At 41.2% G+C, this 22,959-nt stretch overlaps 1 protein-coding gene across 1 annotated transcript in view; it reads left to right on the top strand.

Moving 5' to 3' along the window:
• Window positions 1–22,374, top strand: part of trip4 (thyroid hormone receptor interactor 4) — a 131,584-nt gene extending 109,210 nt beyond the window's left edge. Inside the window, exon 13 of the mRNA XM_061760750.1 lies at window positions 22,043–22,374. Within this exon, the coding sequence (XP_061616734.1) occupies window positions 22,043–22,107 (65 nt within the window). The 3' untranslated portion in view covers window positions 22,108–22,374. The remainder of the gene's footprint in view (window positions 1–22,042) is intronic.
• The last annotated feature ends 585 nt before the right edge of the window (window positions 22,375–22,959 follow it).

Genomic DNA, 22,959 nt, shown 5'->3' on the forward strand with positions numbered 1-22,959 from the left:
CTTATGGTCAGTGTCACTTGGACCAAGTTTCCCCATCAGCATCACTGTCGCTTCAGGCTGAAAGCACTTGGCCAACATCATTAGTGTTCACGAACTGTGAACAGTTTTGTCCACCTTTTTTCAAATACAGTATCTCTATATTCTGTTTATTCATGTATAATTCATACGGAACATTTGTTATTGTTTTAAATAGTCTATAACCAGAGGGTAGAGCCATAATCTGCATTTGATACCCAGTAGTCATTACTACTTCCTCTCTTCGGCTTACTTCAGTTCAAGCTGAACCAATCAATAATAAACACTTCATATCTGAATGCTTCTGCAAACTTCTTTGCACTGATTACATTCGAGCTGAGAGTAGACCCCAGAGCGTCTGAGTTAGCGTCAGAGGGAATGAAAGAAGGAATAGTTATTTTGAACTGTCACAGAGGGTTGAATTCATGCAGTATTACGGTTACCTCAAGAGGATTATTGTATCATGGTAGAGTTAGATTTGGACTGCTAATAATACAGTCAGTCATTAAGGTACTTCGGTATATGTATGTCTTTTAAAAAGCAGGCCAACGCTAGCTATATTCTGTTCGTAGAATCATGATATTGACATTAGAACTTTAAGTATACCTACCCACTTTGTTTAAAATTGCAAACATAGCTATAACTAATTATTTAAACTCCCTTGAGAAATAATTTGCAAATGCTGATGGATGATGACGCCAAAGCCAAAATGCCATACAAAAAAAAAAAAAAACACAAATTGAGGACTATAACACTGATTAAGGCAAGACAAGTTTGTTATTATTGTTATGGCAATTCAAAGTGCTTTACACAGGACATTAAAATACAATGACAAAAAGAAAAAGAAACACAATACAAACATTGCAAAAGAAAAATGTAAAGTGGTAAAAAATAAAAATAAAACAAATAAAACCCAAAAGTGATTAAAGCAAATAAATTAAAGTAAACATAATGTGGAGTTTGAGTGAAAATTAGGATACGTAAATAAAATGTGATACAGTGTTTTGGTTAAAGGCAGCAGTGAACGGGTGCCTCTTCAACCTTAATTTAAAAATGCTCAGACTCTCAGCAAACCTGATGTTTTCTGTGGGTCTGCTCCAAATATATGGAGCATAGAAACTGAATGCTGATTCTCAGTGTTTGGTTATGAATGTGAAGACACAGAGCAGACCTGCACCAGAGTGGTATGGATGGTTCATACCGGACTAGAACGTCTTTGATGTAGTTTGAGCCTAAACCACTCAGAGCTTTAGAAGCTAAGAGAAGAATCTTACATTTTTTTTCTCAGAGAGATGGAGAGCCAGCGCCAATACCACAGAACAGAAATGACGTGGTCCACTCTTGGTCTTAGTGAGGACTCGATCAGCGACGTTCTGTATTAGCTTCAGCTGTCTAATTTACTTTAGGCAGACTGGTAAAGATACTTTTCCAGTAGTCAACTTGACTAAAGATAAACGCATTGACAGGTTTATTGAAGGTCCTGCTGTGACATTAATCCTGTAATCCTAGCAACATTCTTTAGGTGATAATAAAATTACTTTGTAATGTGTTTTTTAAAATTCAGTTCTCAATCCACGACAACACCCATTTCTGGCCTGTTCTGAGGTTTTAAACTTTAAGGCTACCGCACACTGAGCGACACAGCCGAACATGACTGAACTGTTGCGTCGTGTGCGTGGTTTGGCAACCATTTTCATGAATGGCCCATCAGTCTGCCACTGGGTTTGCCGCAATTAAAAAATTTAATCCGATCAGTCTGCCACTGGGTTTGGTGCAATTCAATTTTTTTATTACTGGTGCACACCTTCGCAATGTCTCAGATTACACCCAGTCAAAACGCATGTAAGCTTTCACTCACGCTAAAAATACATTTAATGGTTTTAAGCAAGCGAGACACCGAACGCCCACCGCACAGCCCAAATCCATTTAAATAGAGTATATAAAGCATCATATATATTGTGTTTTACATCAATATTCAACTATATTCATAATGTATAATGTGCATGTGGATGAAAAAGCAAAGCTTTTGCCCAAAATCTACACAAACGTTACATTACCTCGCTGGGTACGTTCAAATGAATGGAGTCAGTGAGACTCCTGTAAAATATCTAAACTAGAAGTTTTAATTCTTCCCCACATCCACTCTCTTGAGCAACCTGCTTCTTCCATCCATCCATTTCCTGTACCGCTTATCCTCACTCAGGTCGCGGGCGTGCTGGAGCCTATCCCAGCTATCTTTGGGCAAGAGATGGGGTACACCCTGAACTGCTCGCCAGCCAAACGCAGGGCATATATAAACAAACAACCATTCACACTCACCTTCACTCCTATGGGTAATATAGAGTCTTCAATTAACCTATCATGCAAGTTTTTGGGGTGTGGGACGAAACCAGAGTACCTGGTGATTGCACATTCAGCAACTCTCTTAGCATTTCTACTGTACACATTTTCACACGATAATCCTATTCACAGCACTTTACACTCACACTTGATCTCTGCTGAGTAATGTGTTGATTACAAACGCATCTCTTTTCTGTTAGCGGCGAGCTAAAGGAAACATGCACGGCGAGTGCTGCGAGTCATACACATGCATCCTGATTGATAATTCCTCACTCGCCGCTTTCTCATCTGCCATCCACCAGACAAACCGACGTCTTAAACGTCAACAAAAGTGCTAAAAAAGCGACACGCACACATACAGTGGTGTCTTGTCCAACTGCCAGGGGTGCTTCAGAAAGGGGTGACTAGTTGTGGAGTGTAGCAAAGAAATGAAGAAGAAAAGAGACAAAGAAGTAGCCTTGACAGTGCTAAATGCTGTGTGCTAACTGAAAAATAAAGCAAAGTAAAAGGAATTACAAACTTTTTTTTTTGCAAATACAACATACACACCTCCATATAAAGTCTGCCATGCATAATTCCAATGCGTTATTTCCTAGTGTCGATACAATCGATTTGATTACCTTTTAAAACTATTTAAATAAATCTATTTTTGTTCTGAGGACTAACTTGCCAAGCACAGATCGATCCAGTTGGATTGTAGGGATATAAATTGATACAGTGAATGAATTGTTACGCCACTACCACTAGTACCTACCCACCTTGTTTGGTATCCACCCACTCAATTCAGCTGAAAGGCAACACGGCATTTCCAGGTTTTAAGTGAGCGAGTCTCAGCTGACGCAAAGCCATACACATACAGATAATAAAGTGTGCATGTTGTATTTTATAGTACTTTCTTATATTCATAATTTATGTTGTAACAGTGGTGGAATTGTCGTATTTTAGAAGAAGAAGAATCACCTGTTATTGTCATGAACATGCATGCATCCAGACGAAATTTGTTCTCTGCATTTTACCCATCACAGTGAACACATACGCATACACATGTTAGTGGAACACACTGGAGCAGGGGGCAGCTGAAGCGCCCGGGGAGCATTTCGGGGTATCAGGGTCTTGCTCAAGGAGACCACAGCCGTGAGTCCGGGGGTATGTTGGTGGATGGTCCAGTCGGGGTCTTGAACCTAGGTCCCCCATGGTGACAGGCAATGATCTTAACCATTGGGCCACGGCTGCCAATTTTACGCTTCATAATGCGCCACACATTTTCAATGGGAGACAGGTCTGGACTGCAGGCAGGCCAGTCTCGTACCCGCACTATTTTACTACGAAAGGCACGCTGTTGTAACACGTGCAGAATGTGGTTTGGCATTGTCTTGCTGAAATAAGCAGGGGCGGTCCATGAAAAAGACGTTGCTTGGATGCCAGCATATGTTTCTCCAAAACCTGTATGTACCTTTCAGCATTAATGGTGCCTTCACAGATGTGTAAGTTACCCATGCCACTGGCACTAACACAGCCCCATACCATCACAGATGCTGGCTTTTGAACTTTGCATCCATAACAGTCTGGATGATTCTTTTCCTCTTTGGCCCAGAGGACACGACGTCCACAATTTCCAAAAATAATTTGAAATGTGGACTCGTCGGACCACAGAGCACTTTTCCACTTTTCATCAGTCCATCTTAGATGAGCTCGGACCCAGAGAACCCTGCCGGCATTTCTGGGTGGTGTTGATAAATGGCTTTTGCTTTGCATAGTAGCATTTCAAGTTGCACTTATGGATGTAGCGTCAAACTGTATTTACTGACATTGGTTTTCTGAAGTGTTCCTGAGGCCATGTGGTGATATCCTTTACACATTGATGTCAGTTTTTGATGCAGTGCCGCCTGAGGGATCGAAGGTCACGGGCATTCAATGTTGGTTTTCGGCCTTGCCGCTTCCATGCAGTGATTTCTCCAGATTCTCTGAACCTTTGAATGATATTATGGACCGTAGATGATGAAATCCCTAATTTCCTTGCAATTGTACGTTGAGGAACATTGTCCTTAAACTGTTTCACTATTTTCTCACGCACTTGTTCACAAAGAGGTGAACCTCGCCCCATCTTTGCTTGTGAATGACTGAGCAATTCAGGGAAGCTCATTTTATACCCAATCATGGTACCCACCTGTTCTTAATTAGCCTGTTCACCTGAGGGATGTTCCAAAGAGGTGTTTGATGAGCATTCCTCAACTTTCTCACTCTTTTTTGCCACCTGTCCCAGCTTTTTTGGAACGTGTTTCAGCCATAAAATTAGTTAATGATTATTTGCTAAAAACAATAAAGTTGATCAGTTTGAACATTTAATATCTTGTCTTTGTAGTGTATTCAATTAAATATAGGTCGAACATGATTTGCAAATCATTGTATTCTCTTTTTATTTATTTTTAACACAACGTCCCAACTTAATTGGAATTGGGTTGTATAAAACTATTAGTCATTAGTAAAATTGCATTTATGGCTATGACTGCAGAGCTGCCAACCTATTGAAATTCACTTCCAGAACAATTTGTCTGAACTTCCATTTTTTTTTCTTCTTCTTTTTAATTATGTCAAGAACATTACCATGGGACAGGTATTGCTGTGTTATGTAGTAGGATAAAAATCTGCATACTGTTCAGTTTTACAACTTAATCATTACTGTATAATTGTAATCGTGGCTAGAGTATTTTCTTAGTAAAATAAAATATTGACAACATCATTTTTTAACGACGTATTTATTGCATCAGCCTTGTCCTAGTGGATGGATTTGCAGCCAAATGACTTTTCTAACATGCTCTTTTTGTATTTCCTGTAGCCACTATTGCTGCTGAAATGGTGCAAATTACCCATTGTCAGCCTAATAAAGGTTATCTTATACTGAAAATATTAATTATATTATTGTACATTTGAATTTATTGGCCCATTTTCTCAAGTGACAAAGCAGCAGGTCACGTATTAATTCACTTCCGGTTTCCGGTCACTGTGTTTATATAGCTATTTAGCATAATCAAATATTTTAGTGTGTTACTCTGTAAACGTACTAATTTGCTTGATGTTTTGCTCTTCAGAGTTGGCTTATCTCCGCTATAATGCGGTTCCTGCCCGACCTATGTGACGTACTTTACCACCCAATCACTTATTTTGTTTTTTTGCTACTTCATGTAATGATAGCTTAGCAACTCGCTTCCCTGCCATCTGTTTCCCATCTTAACCTCCCTCCGTGATAACGATAGTTATCAAAATGTAGTTTATTCGCTGTCATGGAGGCAATGATTTGACTTATGCTGCATTGACAACGGACGCGATGTGCACGTTCATCTCCACAGCTCGGCATCCTATTTAGCCACGTTCGCCTCCGCGGCTCGGTATTGTATTTAGCCGCGTTAGCTGTAGCTTTTAGGTTTGCTGCGGTGGCGCAAATACATAGCATGCAAAAAGCATTGCATGCGGTTCCCACAGTTCATTGCGACATGCAAATTTGAATTATTGCCATAATAAAGACGTTGATTTTGTTGTTAGTGTGTGTTTATGTTACCACTAGTTGAACGTGTGCCTTATTTAAACTGTCACATTTATGGTCTATGGTGCACGACCGTGTCATTATCAAACCATGACTGTAGGCTGTACGGAAAATATTGTTGTCCCAGTCACTTCATCCACATAGCCAGCAAAGCCCAATGGCTAGTAAAATACATAATAGTACTACTGTACAAGCTCATGTGTTGAAATATATAAATATATTTTATAAAAATAATATATTAATATAAAAATAACCTCAACTTGGTACTCTCTTTACTCAGAGGTCAAGCATATCGGACTGACTATTTTTACTTTAGTTTTGGCAAATCAACTGCTTATGATTCAAATCATGCTGCTTGGAGTCACATCAAGACAAACAATTCTCAAAATCTCGCAATTGCGTTTGTAAAGTTGACACACTGACACAGACATCAAGGCATACATTTGGCATATTTCTGCAGAGTTTGTGAAATATCAAAACAGACATTTATCCTTGGTTAAACATCAAATGAGTGTTCACGGGTTGTAGTACTCTCAAATGCCGGTGGGTGGCGCCTTGTGTGCACGATTGAATGTTGGGGAAATAGTTGGTTGCTGTATTTGCGTTCCGTCATCGATCTGTCCCTTTTGGGCTGTTGTGAGTTCAAGTGAAGAAAGGACTGATGACTGTAAACCAAGATTTCGAGGGGACCTGCTAATTAATTTAGGGTCCACTAGGCGTCTTCTTGTGGGAGTCTCACAGCAGGGCAGCTTCGAAGGATGCAGTTTATCAAACCGTGGTGAGTCACTGTGTCACCTCAGTTTGCGTGGAGCATGTCCGCTCCAGGAAGTTTTCTGTTTTCATCAGTAACGGACCTGTTGTTTTAAGATGGCATTTCTGCTTTACCCGTTTGGTTTTGAATTGACCCTTTGAGACATTATGGTTATACGTGCAATAAGAAAAAGGTTTTCACTCTGCATATATTCAAACTAAAGTGACCCTTTGCGACATTACGGTTGCACTTGCAATATTAAAGGGAAAAGTTTTCACTTTGCATATGTTGGCTAACATGAATCTAAATGACTGTTGTAAGTAATGTTTTGTGATCTCTAGTCCTCTGAGTAAAACGTGAGGCACTAGCCTGTTGTGGCAGCATGGGAAAGGAGTGATTGATAAGCTCTTGCTCTCTTTCAACAATGACTCAGGACTGCGCAGAGAGCTTGCTCCTTGTTATGGAACGTTGGATGCAAGAAAATGCAGCGCAAAGGGACTTGGATGCAATTAAATGCAGCGCGAAGTGACCAACTGACCATTTTGTTCAGTCCCTGAAAAATTCAGTATATGTACACTACAAAAAAACCTTCACCACTGTGTGTGTGTTTTTTGAAATAACACACTTCCAAATGAAGGACCCGACATCAGTGCTGCACTGACAAAGTGGGACATGTAACACATGGCTTCCAGAAGGAACATCCATCTGCTCCTTTTTATATTCAACTAAGTATATTTTGGTGAACAGAAACAGAATCACAGTTTTAGATGTTCTCAAAATAAAAACACTTGGATGTTCCTCTTACTTTCAGTATATTCAAGTTTCCAACTTTTTCTTGATATTCATACTTCTTAGTTGGCTTCCTGGTTTTATCTATAGGCCACAAAAGGTACAGTGGTAATTCAAAGGTCGAGAAGGCCCTTAAGAGCGTAGAAATTTTGGCCATAATCTGTGATATCAACATCGTACGTCACTAGACCAGTCAGTGTCATAGGATTAACTGAAGTGTGCGGTTTGTTTTTTCCAATTGGAGATGATCGGCAGTAGTCATGTTTATCAGCAGAATTGTTAAGCGATGTTTAGAGTTGTTTCATTTTATTATAGTACATTTCTACTTCCTCTTTGTTCCGTTAGCGTTGGCTTGAATGGACAATCAAGACAGTATTGACAAACTTGGATACATTTGGATCGTAATCTGTACCTACATATTCTCATTCCTTCAGTATGTCAAGGGTCTCTCTTTTTTTTTTTTAACCTGTCCTCTTCAACTGCATGGCCGTGCAGAGGGGTGGATCTGTATGCCTTTTCTGCTGGAACAGTTTTGCTGTGCAACAGGGGAGTTTGAAATACTCCCCCTGCTGCTTTTATCTTTTTTTTTATTATTCTGATGTTTATTGAAAATGCAGCCGGACAGAAAAGGATTTTAGGGGACAGACAGGGACAGAGTGGACCAGGGGAATAGGTGCGCAAACCATAGCAGAACAATAGTTAGTCTAGATATTTGAGCACAAGTAACATTATAACAGTCAAATTGTGTTCTTATTTGTGGATCGGAGTGGGATACCCAGTGAGGACATGCAATAACTAACCAACAGAACAAGATGAGAGATGACAAAAAAGGACAGGACAGGATGTGGGAAATAAGCCAGGCAGTGCGACTGACGAGTGGTGTGGTGGGATTCTTTTTAGTGTCTAAACACCTGTAAGAACCTGTGAGTTGATATGTTAGTATAGCCTGTGTTGTTATTAGTGGTCCCAGCACAAGCATTTAAAGCCTATAGTGTGTCTATCGAACTTATTAGTGAATGAACACCATATCACATGCATGTTACTCAACTGGTGTACGGAGCTGCTGAGCCGGTACCTTGAGGAAGGGTGGGCATGGCCCCCTCCACCCACGAGGGGGTGCCAAGCCAGCGAGCCCGTCCAGCAGGGGACCCAACCAGGGGGACACCACCAACCCCACCCCCAGGACCCAGGGTGGTCCCCAGCCCAACCAAAGCGCCCGACCAGTCCCAAAGGGAGGAGCACGCCCAATCCCCACCCCACCCCCTACACAGCGCACCCCACCGTCGCCACCATCACCACCATGGTTTTATTCTCTCTTAATAGTATAGTTTGATTATGTATCCTGTATTATATTGTCTTGTAGATGTATTTTACTGCTTTTTTACATCATGGCCAGGGGACTACAGATGAAAACTAGCCTTCTGGCTAATTCTGGCTTTTTTAACCATGTGTACTTCATGTGTTTTATGAAATTGCATTGTCCCCTTTCAAAAATAAACTGATAAACCACTCCCGGAGAGCATGGGGACCCCAGCCAACAACAGGGTCCAACGCAGGAGCCACCCAGCACCCAAAAACGGTCATAGCCCGCCAAAAGCCAGCCAATATTAAGCGCCTGTCATGAGCAAGGACGGGTGAGGGGGCCAAGAGGGGGGAGATGAATGCGGGGCCCCAAGAAGGGGGGGAGGGGTTGGACCCCCATCCCTCCGTGGCCCGACAACTGAAGGGTGGCGGCAGTTTAACAATTTGTTATTTTAGCAATTCCTAGAATTACAAGTATTGGTTGAGCATGTTTATTTGGAAGATCTATACATTTTACAGTAGGGCAAAAAGTATTTAGTTAGCAACCAATTGTGCAAGTTCTCCCACTTAAAATGATGAGCGAGTGTGTACCTCACCTAAGTGAGGAAAAGAAAAATCCAGAAAATCACTGTCTGATTTTTAAAGAATTTATTAGCAAATTATGGTGGAAAATGAGTGTTTGGTCACCTACAAACAAACAAGATTTCTGGCTCTCACAGAGCTGTAACTTCTTCTTTAAGAGGCTCCTCGGTCCTCCACTCGTTACTTCTTTGAACTCATCGGTATAAAAGACACCTGTCCGCAACCTCAAACAGTCACACTCAAAACTGGATGGCCAAGACCAAAGAACTGTCAAAGGCCACCAGAAACAAAATTATAGACCTTCACCAGGCTGGGAAGACTGACTCTGCAATAGGTAAGCAGCTTGGTGTGAAGAATTATTAGAAAATGGAAGACATGCAAGACCACTGATAATCTCCCTTGATATGGAGCTCCACGCAAGATCTCAACCCGTGGGGTCAAAACGATCACAAGAACGTGAGCAAAATCCCTGAACCACACAGGGGGACCTGGTGAATGACCTGCAGAGAGCTGGGACCAAAGTAACAAAGGCTACCATCAGTAACACACTACGTCGCCAGGGACTCAAATCCTGCAGTGCCAGACGTGTCCCCCTGCTTAACCCAGTACATGTCCAGGCCCATCTGAAGTTTGCTATCGAGCATTTGGATGATCCAGAAGAGGATTGGGAGAATGTCATGGTCAGATGAAACCAAAATAGAACTTTTTGGTAAAAACTCAATTTGTCCTGTTTGGAGGAGAAACGATGCTGAGTTGCATCCAAAGAACACCATACCTACTGTGAAGCATGGGGGTGGAAACATACTTTTGGGCTGTTTTTCTGCAAAGGGACCAGGACGACTGATCCATGTAAAGGAAAGATTGAATGGGGCCATGTATCGTGTGATTTTGAGTGAAAACCTCCTTCCATCAACAAGGGCATTGAAGATGAAACGTGGCTGGGTCTTTCAGCATGACAATGATCCCATACACACCGCCTGGACAATGAAGGAGTGGCTTCGTAAGAAACATTTCGATGTCCTGGAGTAGCCTAGCCAGTCTACAGATCTCAACCCCATAGAAAATATTTGGAGGGAGTTGAAAGTCTGTGTTGCCCAGCGACAGTCCCAAAACTGCTCAAGAGGAGATCTGCATCTCGTCTGATCACTGCTTAATTCATTTAATACCGACATAAAGGCAATAACTAAAATGCGTGAAGCCTACAGTGAAAACAGTGAAAAGGTGGACCAATGAAGCAAATATGGAACTGTAAGCTGTTTAGACTGCACAGACTGGAGTGTCTTTGAAAATTCAGCTGGCAACCTGACTGAATATACGGAGATTGTCACATCCTATATTAGTTTCTGTGAAGATGTGTGTGTACCAACAAAGTATTTTCGCACATTCAACAACAAAAAGCCGTGGTTCGCTGCCAAACTTAAGCCACTCGCCAAGCTAAGGAAGGCGCATATCAGAGCGGGGACAGGGCCCTGTGTAATTGCACTAGGAACCAGCTGAAATTAACATTGCAAAGAGAAACTATGCAGCAAAGTCGGATAAACAGTTTACCGCTAACAACTCTAAATCAGTCTGGCATGCATTCCAATCGCTGACCAATTACAACCGACGATCACCCCAAGCTGAGAACAATAGCACACTAGCCAACGACTTGAATACCTTCTACTGCAGATTTGACACTTTCACACCCCACACCCACCCAGCCACACCACCGACCACAATCACACCTCTGACTTCTGCGTTAACCATCCACGAACAGGATGTGAGAAGCATCTTCAAACAAAGAAAGATAAACAAAGCGGCAGGCCCAGACCATCCTGCCTCAAAGTCTGTGCGGACCAGCTTGCTCCAGTCTTCACACAGATCTTCAATAGATGTCTGGAACTGTGCGAAGTACCATCCTGTTTCAAACGCTCCACCATCATTCCAGTCCTCAAGAAACCTACAATCTCGGTTCTAAATGACTACAGGCCTGTCGCCTTGACATCTGTGGTCATGAAGGCCTTTGAACGTCTCGTTCCGGACCAACTCAAGAACATCACAGGTCCCCTGCTGGAGCCCCTGCAGTTTGCCTTCCGAGCGAACAAAAAAGGCCAAACTCCGACTGCAACGGACAATCAAAACTGCTAAAAAGATTGTCGGTACCCCCTTACCCACCCTTGAGGACTTGCACGCTGCCAGAACTAAGACAAGAGCGTGCAAAATCCTCTCGGACCCTCCACATCCCGGTCACCAGCTCTTCCAGCTCCTTCCCTCAGGTAGGCGCTACCGATCAATGCAAGCTAGAACTAGCAGACATTCCAACAGCTTCTTCCCTCTTGCAATCAACTTCTTAAACAGCTAACCTACAATTCCATTGCAACATGCTGCCAAATTTTTTTGTCTTGAATTTGTTGTCACATTTCTGTCGGGCCAATTATACATACTCGTGCACTCACTGAAGTAGTCTCGCCACGCTGCTCTATTTGCATATCTGTTGTTGACCAATACTGGCCACTCATGCCAGAGTAGCATCAGCCCCACTTGCACACTGACTGAGGAGTATCTGCAACATTTGCACAATCAACATTGTCCCAGATTATCGTACTACTAGTCACTTTAAACTGCATACATTCCTTGAAGTCTCGGCACCCTTTGCACAATGGTCATTGCACCGGACTATTGCTATATTAGTCATTCAAACTGCTCTAAGTGCTAGAAGACACTGGCATTACCAGATACCCAACCCTTTATTGCTCAGTTACTGTTTTTCTCAATGTCTTTATGTCTCAAAAGTGTTCTCTGTCAATTGACTGTCTGTTGTCGTACTAGAACGGCTCCAACTACCGGAGACAAATTCCTTGTGTGTTTTTTGGACTTACTTGGCAAATATAAATCATTCTGATTCTGTTTCTGCATGGAGGAATGGGCCAAAATACCAGCAACAGTGTGCAACCTTACAGACAGAAAAAGTTTGACCTCTGTCATTGCCAACAAAGGGTATATAACTAATTATTGTGATGAACTTTTGCTATTGACCAAATACTTATTTTCCACCATAATTTGCTAATAAATTCTTTAAAAATCAGGCGGGAATTTCTAGATTTTTTTTTTCCTCATTTTGTCTCTCATAGGTGAGGTATACCTATGATGAAAATTACAGGCCTCTGTCATATTTTTAAGTGAGAGAATTTACACAATTGGTGTCACTAAATACTTTTTTGCCCCACTGTAAATCACCCAGCAGACAAAGATTAGGAGAAATCGGAATCCTCCAGTTCAAAACTGAGGAAAGTTTCTGTGTAACTAGTGACCAGAAGCGCTGTACGGGTGTGCAATGCCAAAGAGCATGAAAATAAGTGTCTGGACCCTTTCCCGAAAATTTTAATATCATGGAAAAGTTTATTTAATTCCATTCAAAAAGTTAAACCTATTGTGGGTTTTATGAGCTGGAAGCCCAAATTATGTAAAAATAAACAAATAAAAACTTGAAATTGTTTAAATTGTGGGCCCTGAATCTGTCATCTATAAAAGTTTAACTTTAGAAATTAGGGAAATAAATAAACTTCCATGATATTCAAATTTTTGGGAAATTGTATGTTTGATGTTGAATAGCCCATTTTATGCATACTATATACTGCGTAACGTGTGATCTATGGAGTACTTTGAACTGGATTAGCTGTAAATTACTGTTTTTTGTCATTGAGAATGTATTTCTACAGATTTGTGCCCAGTAATCATTGTCAGTAGACACTGAGAGGTCTTTTTCCCATTTTGCGATTGATAAGTGTATTGAATTAGTACTTTAATTAATTTGTATCCTTCTGAAAGGAGTTTTTTATTTGTGAGTAGTTCTAGTATTTTCTGATTTAAAAATAAAAATAAAAGGGTCGATCTCGAGTATTCACGTGTTGAGAATCTCTTTAGGTTTGTTGTTCTTACTCTATAGTATTGAAGAAAGTTTGCACCACTAATTTGAAATTCTTGGAATAAGATTTCACATGACATGAATGCATTATTTTTGCCTAAGTGATGTAGACGGTCAATTACACTTTGTTCCCATGTGCTGCATGAAAAGGGGTAGTTTGTAAATCTCAAAATCGGGATTGTGCCAGATTGGGGAGGAATGATATGATGCTTATTGAGATTCTGTATTTGGCTAGCTAAGTAATAGTGTTTGAAGTTGGTTGCATCAAGTTCCCCTTCTGTTTTACCATTCTGAAGGGTAGCTAGGCTAATTCTATTTTTCTCATTTTTAGAGTAAAATTTTAAAATGGCAGAGTCTAGCATTTGGAACAATTTTAATGTGGGTTTGAATGGGATCATTGAAAATAAATAGTCAATTTGTGGTTACATTTTCATTTTTACCGTAGCTATAAGCCCTTAAAGTGAGATAGGTAAGCTGTTCGGTTTTAAATCATCACAAATGTTTTCCAGTCGAGGTACGTGATTTAAATTATCTAACTCTGTAAATATTGCTGAGATATTAATGCCTAGGTATTGGATATTCCCTGTCGGAATAGGGAAGTTTGGATTTTGGTCCGAAAGAATCCATGAGTCAGTCGTTATAGGAAGTATTGTTGATTTTGACCAAATGATAGCATCTTCTGATGATTGCGAAAATGTCTTCATGAGGTTAAAAACTGGTTGAATTGATGCCTTAGGTTATTTTAAATAAAGAAGGATATAATCTGGGTAAAGATTTTGTGTTCTTACACAGAAGTATAGCGACCTTTAATATTAGTGTTCTGCTGTATTGCTATTGCCATTGGTTTGATAAATAGTGCGAATAGCAGAAGCGAGATTGGTCATCCTTGTCTAGTTCCTCTTTGTAAACTGAAACTTTTTGATCTGACCCCATTTGTGCTGACACTTGCTTTGGGTGAGTTGTATAGCGTTGCAATCCAGTGAATATATGACTCACCAAAGCCAAATTAAAAAGTATGTTAAGGGTTTCAGGAACGCAGTATTCCAAATAATGCCAATTATTGACAGAGTAATATTTAGGAGAAGGCTTTTACACAGAATAGCCTGGAGCTATTTAACATGTATAGTTTACAATGCAAAATGGTTTAACTGTCTCCTAGCTCACGCAATCACTGTTCTGCTACACGGCAACTGTAAAACATTTGCTGTGAAAGATATTTTGTGTATGGTTTAAAATAGTAAATGAGTTACTTCCACATATATTTGGATCAGTTACACATTTATAACGCCTGATTATTAACCCGAGACAGGAATTCAGGTGTTGAATGTAGCACTTCATCAGGAACTCAACCTTACTCATGAAGTAGAAACGTGATTTTCCTTCAGACAATATCATGAAAAAGTAAGAAAATATAATTCATTAAAATGTGTATTACTGTATACTGGTATAGCATTATTATAAATACAATGGTAAAGGGTTCAGGGTGATTTTTTTTATTTAGTATTGTGAAGTGCATTCATTTTCTGAGGTTATGATTGTGATTTTTTTTTTAAGGCCTCTTTATACTCCTGCGCTCGCGTGGCCGACACCGCCCGCATTCCATCACGTGACCGACGCATAGGGCCACGCGGCCCCTATGCGTTCCTTGACGCGCACACGGCACAAATTGGTCCGTTTGAGTCACATGCTCTGATGACGTACTCCGCTTTCACCTTGGTTCCACATACCAGCTAGGCCTTCTTGATCGATTTTTAAACATATCATCTGGTCATTTATGTCCATTTGTTCTAGCAGACACTGTTCCACGGTCACTATTCTTGTTGCTTTGTTCCTTGTTCCGGAAAGTAAAGTAAAAATGCCTACCGGAAATGGCCATAAAATGCAGAGGAAAGTCCACCCTGTGGTGTCCTCGCCAATACCAGCCGGAGCGACATCCCCGACTTGGAGGAGAACTGCAGCACAATTTCAAAACAGCGCGCATGGGTTGCGCTCGAGTATAAAGGCAAACTGCGCGAGGAATAGCCACAGTGACGTCAGCGCGGTCACCACCCGCGCGAGTATAAAGAAGCCTTTAGATTTTACAGAGGTTAAGCCTGCGTGGCATTCATACAGTATGTGCCAGTCAATATCAAGTGTCGATCCAACCCAGTTCTGTAACTGACAAGCATACAGTCATGCTTACGTGCCTCACAGTTAAAGCCAGGTGCAGTTTTTAGGGAAAACTGGCAGGGGTACAAGCACTTGGTTCATTTATCTTTATCCAAGTTCCTAACTTAACTATTTCATCACACTGTTCATTGAATTGACTTGGGTTGCTACAGCTATGAAAAGACCAGTAAGTGATTCAAAACAATAACAAGTACAGTGCCCTTAACTCTCCTGTGTTATCCCCTAATGAATATAGAATCCCTAAAGCCTTTTGTACTGCTATCCTGTGTTAATAGGGTTGCAGCAGACTCTTCTTGCATGAGGTTGCTGCTCTTACAGTTGAATGAGCAGTTATTATCCTACGGCAAAGGGTACAATATGCTAATGAACCTGAATGTACTTGAGTGAAATTACTTTTGAGCCATTACCAAATCATAAAATCAGAATAATGCTCACTGTTACCCTTGGAAAACAGGCAAAATTTTAAATTGTATTGTTTGGGGATTTACAGGGGCTGTAATCCCTTTTAAATTTCCTTTCAGAATAAAAAAAAAAATAGATTTTAGTTGAAGCTGCTGTTTTCAAGGGAAGTAACATATTCCAGCCATCATAATTTCCTCCCTACTCCACTACTTTAACCCAGCAACCAGCAACACCTTTGCTTTCCATGACTTGTCAGACATTGGTTCTCCTGTGAGTGGTGACGAGCTGTCACGTGCGTGACTAAACCATTTCAACAGCCCACTGTTGGTTGGAGAAATCACTCGGCCATTCCAGTCTGTAAAAACAGCTTCAGGCAACGAGGTTTGGACAGACCAAAAGATGCAGAGAGGCTGTTTCCTTCACTGGGACCAATGGTTGATGCTTCTCAGAAAGCCCTTGCAAAGAGCATGCAAACAAGTCTCAAACAGCACCTTCTCTATTCACTTGTAAATGCACTCGCTCGCAAGCACGGGAAGGGAATGTAAATTAGGTGTGACTAACAGCAAGATGGGAATCCAAGCGGGGGGTTTTCCACTCACTGTTTTGCTGCTGTGTTGTGGTTTCCAGGGTTTATATTCACATCCACTTGAGTGTCATCTGCTTGGTTTCACATTCCAAACTCCATTAGCTGGAGGTTTAGTATCAGAAAAACTGTCATCCATTTGGCAAGGGGATGTGTTCTTTTGAGAGCAACTGGCACTGTATTTTGAGCTAGTAACGCCTACATAATCTTGGCTATAAGTACTCGAGACTTTTTTTTAAAGACATTCATTCTTTCAATGAGAAAAATCCTATTAGATGTTTCACTTGCCCAAGGGCTTTTCAGTGAAGTATCACAATAAGTTATGATATATTCAATTAAGCTATCGTTTCAGTTTACTTGACCACAGTATGGTAAACTCTGATTTGGCTTATGTTTCTACTGCAGTGTGTCTTGGTAGCAAAGCAATATATTTGTGAGTTGTGTAAATGAAGCTAAGGGAAACACCAATAAATTAAAGACACACAGTGTGTGCTTATTATTTTTAAACAGGTGGCACAAACTGCGAGTACCGGCTGGCCAAGCGGAATGCAGCTTTAGTGGTCGCTGAAGCAAAAACCCGGGTATGGGAGGAGTTTGGTGAGGCTTCCGGACGGCTTTGAGGAAATTTTGGTGTTCCGGGCGGGAGGAGACCCTGGGGACGACCCAGGACTCGCCGGAGAGACTACGTCTTTCGGCTGGTCTGGGAACGCCTCGGGATTCCCCCCGGGAGAGGGAAGTCTGGGCGTCCCTGCTAAAGCTACTGTCCCCGCGACCCCGACCTCGGATAAGCGGTAGAAAATGGATGGATGGATGGGTGGAGGTGGCACAAACAAGCAAAAAAAATGTCGTAAAAACATGGTACCACTAATTTTCCATTGTAATAGAGAAATGGCCATTTTCTGCCAACCAATGAACGCACAGCAGCATGTTAAGTTTCATTCTACACAAACAAGATATACTGTACCATGTATGGGCACAGTAAAGGCCTCTTTGTACTCTCACGCTCGCGCGGCCGACAACGCATCAGGTGACCGACGAATTGGCCCGCGCGACCCCTCTGCGTAGCTTGACGCCCACACGGCAAAAATTGTTGCTGCGTCGAACGCCGCGGAGATCATCTCTCGCGATTGGTCCGTTTTAGTCACATGCTGTGATGACGTACTCAGCATGCCCCTTGGTTCTACACACCAGCTGCACCGCCGCCATGGTCGCCATTGTTGTAGCTTTGTTCCTTGTTACTGAAAGGAAAGTAAAAACGGCTAACGGAAATGATCCAAAAAATGCAGAGGAAGCTCCACCCTGTGGTGTCCTAGCCAATACCAGCCGTGGCGACACCCCCAACTTGGAGGTGAACTGCAGTATATTTTCAAAACTGCTCGCGCGGGTTGCGCTCGATTATAAAGGCAAACTATGCGCAGAACAGCCGCAGTGACGCCCGCGCAAGTATAAAAGGAGGCCTTAAAAGTGCAACAGTCCAGGTGAAATATTTTGGGATGCTTTAAACGCTGATGAATGTGCATTTTGCTGAACTGAATCGAACTGTACCACTTGGTTGAAACAGGGCTACAGAAAGCAAAACCGTGTCATTTAATTTTAGTGTAAATGCATTGATTTTTCATTATCTTGCATTAAAGCAACTACCGGAGACAAATTCCTTGTGTGTTTTTTGGACATACTTGGCAAATAAAGCTGATTCTGATTCTGATTGGTCCGTTCTAGTCACATGCTCTGATGACGTACTCAGCGTGCCCCTTGGTTCCACATACCACCTACGCCGCCGCCTTTTCCATCGATTTTGCAGCATAATTAAACGTATCATCTGCTCATCTAGGTCCATTTGTTCTAGCATACACTGTTCCACGGTCGCCGTCAGCGTGAGCATAAAGAAGCCTTTATACATCAGTGTGTATGGCGTTCTTTGAAAGAGAAACGCTAACCAGCAAATCCTTATTTAGATTATTAATACAAAGCTGATGGGGGTCTTGCGTGTTATTAATGTCACTGACAGTGTCAATCGATGTCTATGCCTATTATAGCCATGGTAAATGTTTTGCTCACGACCGCCCAGGACGTCTCGTGCGATTGTGGTTTGCAGCACCGATGAGCTTCAGTCCTCGATGAGGTGCAATGGGAATTGAATTAGTAAATATGTTACACAGTGTTCGGATGTCTGAATACGCATCTGTGTTCAAGAGCTTGTTGTACAATCTTGATGATGGAGACAACCTGTGCTCTTTTTGTGGCCTCCTTTTCTAGCAATCTCCAAGCAGTGCAGCAATCAATGGGAAATTATCTCAGCCAATCGATGGGCGAGCCTTTTATACTTCACCCTCTCTTGAGCTCTCCTGCTGTCCTCCTAAGCCTCTCTCCTCCACACTTCCCTCTCTTTGTCCCCTTGTCAGCTTCACAACCATGAACAATTTTCACCCTCACAGGCGCACTGACCTTGCTCGTGAAGATAGTTGAATACATTTGTGCCACCGGTAAATTACTCCCTCTCCAAGTCACATGTTGTTGTTCATATGTATTGAAGGTTTCTGTTTACATTTTTGCTGCAGTGTTGAAAAGAAACTGCAGTGTGGTTATTGTTGGGTATTTATATGAACGCAAACATATAAAATGTTAAAGCTACTTAACTATTTTGGGATGATCAGCTACTCTACAGTGCTGTTTTATGTTGGTTTTACAGCTCAAAAGATCTTTGTATTATTTGCACCTGTGGGTTCAGCTGGGCAGAGAAATCAATCATCTTTACTGAGGAAAGTAACCTTCACAATCTGAATCTTTAATTATCTTGAATAACCTTTAAATGTTTGACATGAAATCATGCAACAGACTCAATTGAACTGTTGTAATAAATTATCAATACGATATTTTGATATGACACCAATGAAAAACATTTCCCAAAAGTAAATTGTAGGTTGTTAAGCCAACAAAGCCAGATACCCCAAAACTGTCAATGTGAATATATCAGTTTAATATAAATGTCGTTTCCTATGATACAAAACAATGTGGCTGAATGTCATCAACCATTGTTTTGTTTAAGAAGGTACCACATAGTTGCAGAAAATCCTCGGATTACGGCTTTTGTTACGCTATGGATGCAATGCTGTTGCTTGTGCCGTGTATTCTGTTGAGCAGTTTGCTTTAAAAGGTAACTGGACAGTGGAACCAGTTTTACATTTAGTAGATTGACTGTTTTTAGCATTTCTACTGAAGCTATAGAATTCTTGAAAGGTTTACTGCGATATATAGAGGCCGTTAGCAGGAAACAACTTGACTGGTTAATTGTCATGCCACGGGCCATTGTTTTTTATTTCGCCCTTTGGTTCATGTGGCATTGTGCTACTGGTTCGCTCCATTGCAGGAATGTCTACTTATGAATACATGGATTTTGTTCTTTAATAATAAAGTGGCTCTATTGAGTTAATGAGCTCTTAACATCTAATATTTATTCCCTCTCAAATAAATGAGTAGAATGACGCTCATGAGTATCATTCTCGATGTGAGTCGTCAACTCAATATTCATTTTTGTTCCAGTTGTATTTCATTGAGGTATTTCCACAGCTAAGCAGCACTTAGCTTTGACTGACAGCCGTTCACACGGCTTGGAAATGGTGAGCAAACAGCACTTCTCTCAGGCACCTTGTTTATTGTGCCGCTACCCACTGAGTCTGGCTATAACTTGACAACATGAATAGAGAGCACAAGTGAGACACACCACCCCTGCCCGTAGTGTTTTTCCCCCCTTGGGTCAGACATGGCAAAAACAGTGTTGGACAGGCAGAACGGCTGAGTTTCACAGTGACACACACAACAATTATCTGACTGGACACTTAACTCTGGAGTCAAGACAGTCGATCCAAAATCCAGCAGCAGTACTTTTTTTGTACTTGGCAATAATGAGCATTCTTTTCAACAGCAACTTCATAAAATCCTTCTTTTGGAAAAAAAAAAAACCATTTTATAACCATTGCTATTGCCAAAGCAATGACAGGGTACTGTTTTACAGCATTTAAATGGCAATGTGCTAAACAGTTTGAGCAGGTGCGCTTAACATACAGTATGCTTGGTGATGATATTCGGGCCTGTTCATTCTTAACATAGACAGGCTTATTAGCCCACATATAGACTGTCCTGTTGATGTTTGGATTGCACTTTGGCATCACTTTTCCACTATGAATTGCTTATTGCTTTTAGAAATCATTTACTGTAGACGCACGCTTCGCACATGCCAATTTTGAAAAATTCCCGTTATATGCTAAAATGCTAAATGCAAATTTACTGTGTTGTCCTTCCATCCATTTGCATTAAAAATAGCTTTAACTCATGATGAGTCACAAAAGAATTATCACATTATTCATGTATTAACTCAGATTAATCACACAATTTATTTTGACCACACACGCTCCTTTACCTTAACCGCGGATGGATATTTGACATGTGGTCCAGGTTGCTATATGGTCAGTGATCAGGTTATTGCTTACGCCAGTGCAAAGATTAGTGAGGAGACTCCGACTGGTGTGCTCAGTGTCAACTATTGCTTAAAAAAATCACCCCAATGGGACTTTCAAAAAAAAAAAAAAAGGTAATTTGCGTATAATGCAGCGCTGACCTCTTTTCATCAAAGCACAAGAAGTTTAAAATACATCTCAAAGCAAAATCGGGTACTATGTGTGCGCCTGTGATTCATCACGATTCATCAAAATCCAAAAGTATGATTCATTGGATTTAAAAAAATTCATCGATTGACAGCCCTAATTAAAACGTTGACTTTCGAGTGTATACTTGTAGCGATAATTTCTACTTGAATAGTCAGGGTGTATTAATCCAACGTTTAAAACATGAACACAGTTAGGTTGGTGTTTATAGCCCTTTTAAAAGTCTGTATCCAATTGATTTAATGAAATTGTTTTATAGTCTCTTGTGCATGTTTCTTTTCTCTGTGGTCTGACACAAAAACTCTCCATGAACAAGTAGTAGCCAACAGCAGCATAGAAAAACTGCTTTTCACAGGGGAAAATAAGCCTTATTGGACCCTTGGTGGGAAACCATCTGCTTTATTGGCAGGGTATTCTGTTCTTCACTGAAGCGTGGCATTTAAAAGCATATCAAGTCTTGACCAACATCCTCTCAAATATTTAATCCCTCATAATTACCTATGTTAATTGTTAGTCAAACTATGGCAAGCAATCTAAAGTGTTGATATTAAGTAAACTTAAGATGCTATAAGACTTGGAAATGTTTCAAGGTTCAATTACTAGATTAGTGTTTGTTTTGTTGTTTTTGTTTTTTTAAATCCAGCTCTGGGGGGGTGTCTTTTGACCTGTGCTCGGAGGTCTTTCTTTGTCTTTGCGGTGTACGTTACCACTGGACGTACAGCTATACAACCAGATTAAAGGACACTTTATTTTGCTGCCAACAAAGGCTGTATTCTAATCTCTTTTAAACATGGATTAAAGAGTCTCATTGGCCTTTTAGCTCTCTTTCTCTTCTGGGCCCATCCCTTGGTGCGCCGCTCTCCCATGTCTACCCAAGGCCGCCTCTAATCAGCAGGCCTTGAGCTCTCAGAAAAGGTCACCCTGTCCCTTTGATGGTGTTTTGATTCATCTCTTGCTCTCCCCTTTCCTCCCGCCCTTCCCTTTCACCCCCTTTCTCTCACAGGGAAACTGGAGAGTCAGTACCATCAGGGTGCCAAGAAGGGGCTGGTCGCTTCGGCCACAGAGTGACGTCTCAACAAGCGGAAGGAGGGAGAAGAAACCGACATGTGGGCCACAATCCACTAGTCTGTCTCACATACACATTCACAAGAACAGCAGTGTGTTTACATTGCCAGTAAAGCTCCAAATCCTTCGAACAGCTTTTATTTTCATACGTGCAAACGTGGTGGGAACATTGCACATTCTACTCTGAATCAAAACAACAAAAATGTGATTATTCCTCTACATCAAGTGAATAAAACAGAATTTTAAACTGAGCAAAAAAAGTAGCAGTGTCTGCATTCTTTTTTTTTTTTTCTCTCCCCAAACTCATACATTTACTATAAACAGAAACATGCGTGACTTCTCATAGGCATCTCCAAGGCTGGATTACATCGCATGGTTCAAGTGAGACAGGCACCCACGTAGAACAATTTGTATTTGCCTCGTGGCACCATAAAGAGAAGGGATAAAAAAAACTGACAATCTTAATCTCACTTAAACTAAAAATCTATCAAAAAATTGCTTATTGGCATTCATCAGAATTGGCCAATTGGACCAATGTAGACAATGTAGAGCCAGGTTAAAATATGCTGAGGAAGCGTGGAAGGTAGTGTAATGGTCCTGGGCACAAATAATAGTTCAAATATGCCAGAAGATGGTCGACTCCCTGCAGGACGGACGTTAGTTTAGTGATTTGTCAGTTTATATACAGCGCATGATTGAGATGGTAAAAAGTAAAAGCAAGACACTGCTATATTTCGAAGACTATTCTTCCATCCATCCATCCATCCATTTTCTGAGCCGCTTATCCTCACAAGGGTGGAGCCTATCCCAGCTATCATCGGGCAGGAGGCGGGGTACACCCTGAACTGGTTGCCA

Source organism: Phyllopteryx taeniolatus, chromosome 2 (genome assembly GCF_024500385.1).
Source record: "Phyllopteryx taeniolatus isolate TA_2022b chromosome 2, UOR_Ptae_1.2, whole genome shotgun sequence".
NCBI lineage: Eukaryota > Metazoa > Chordata > Actinopteri > Syngnathiformes > Syngnathidae > Phyllopteryx > Phyllopteryx taeniolatus.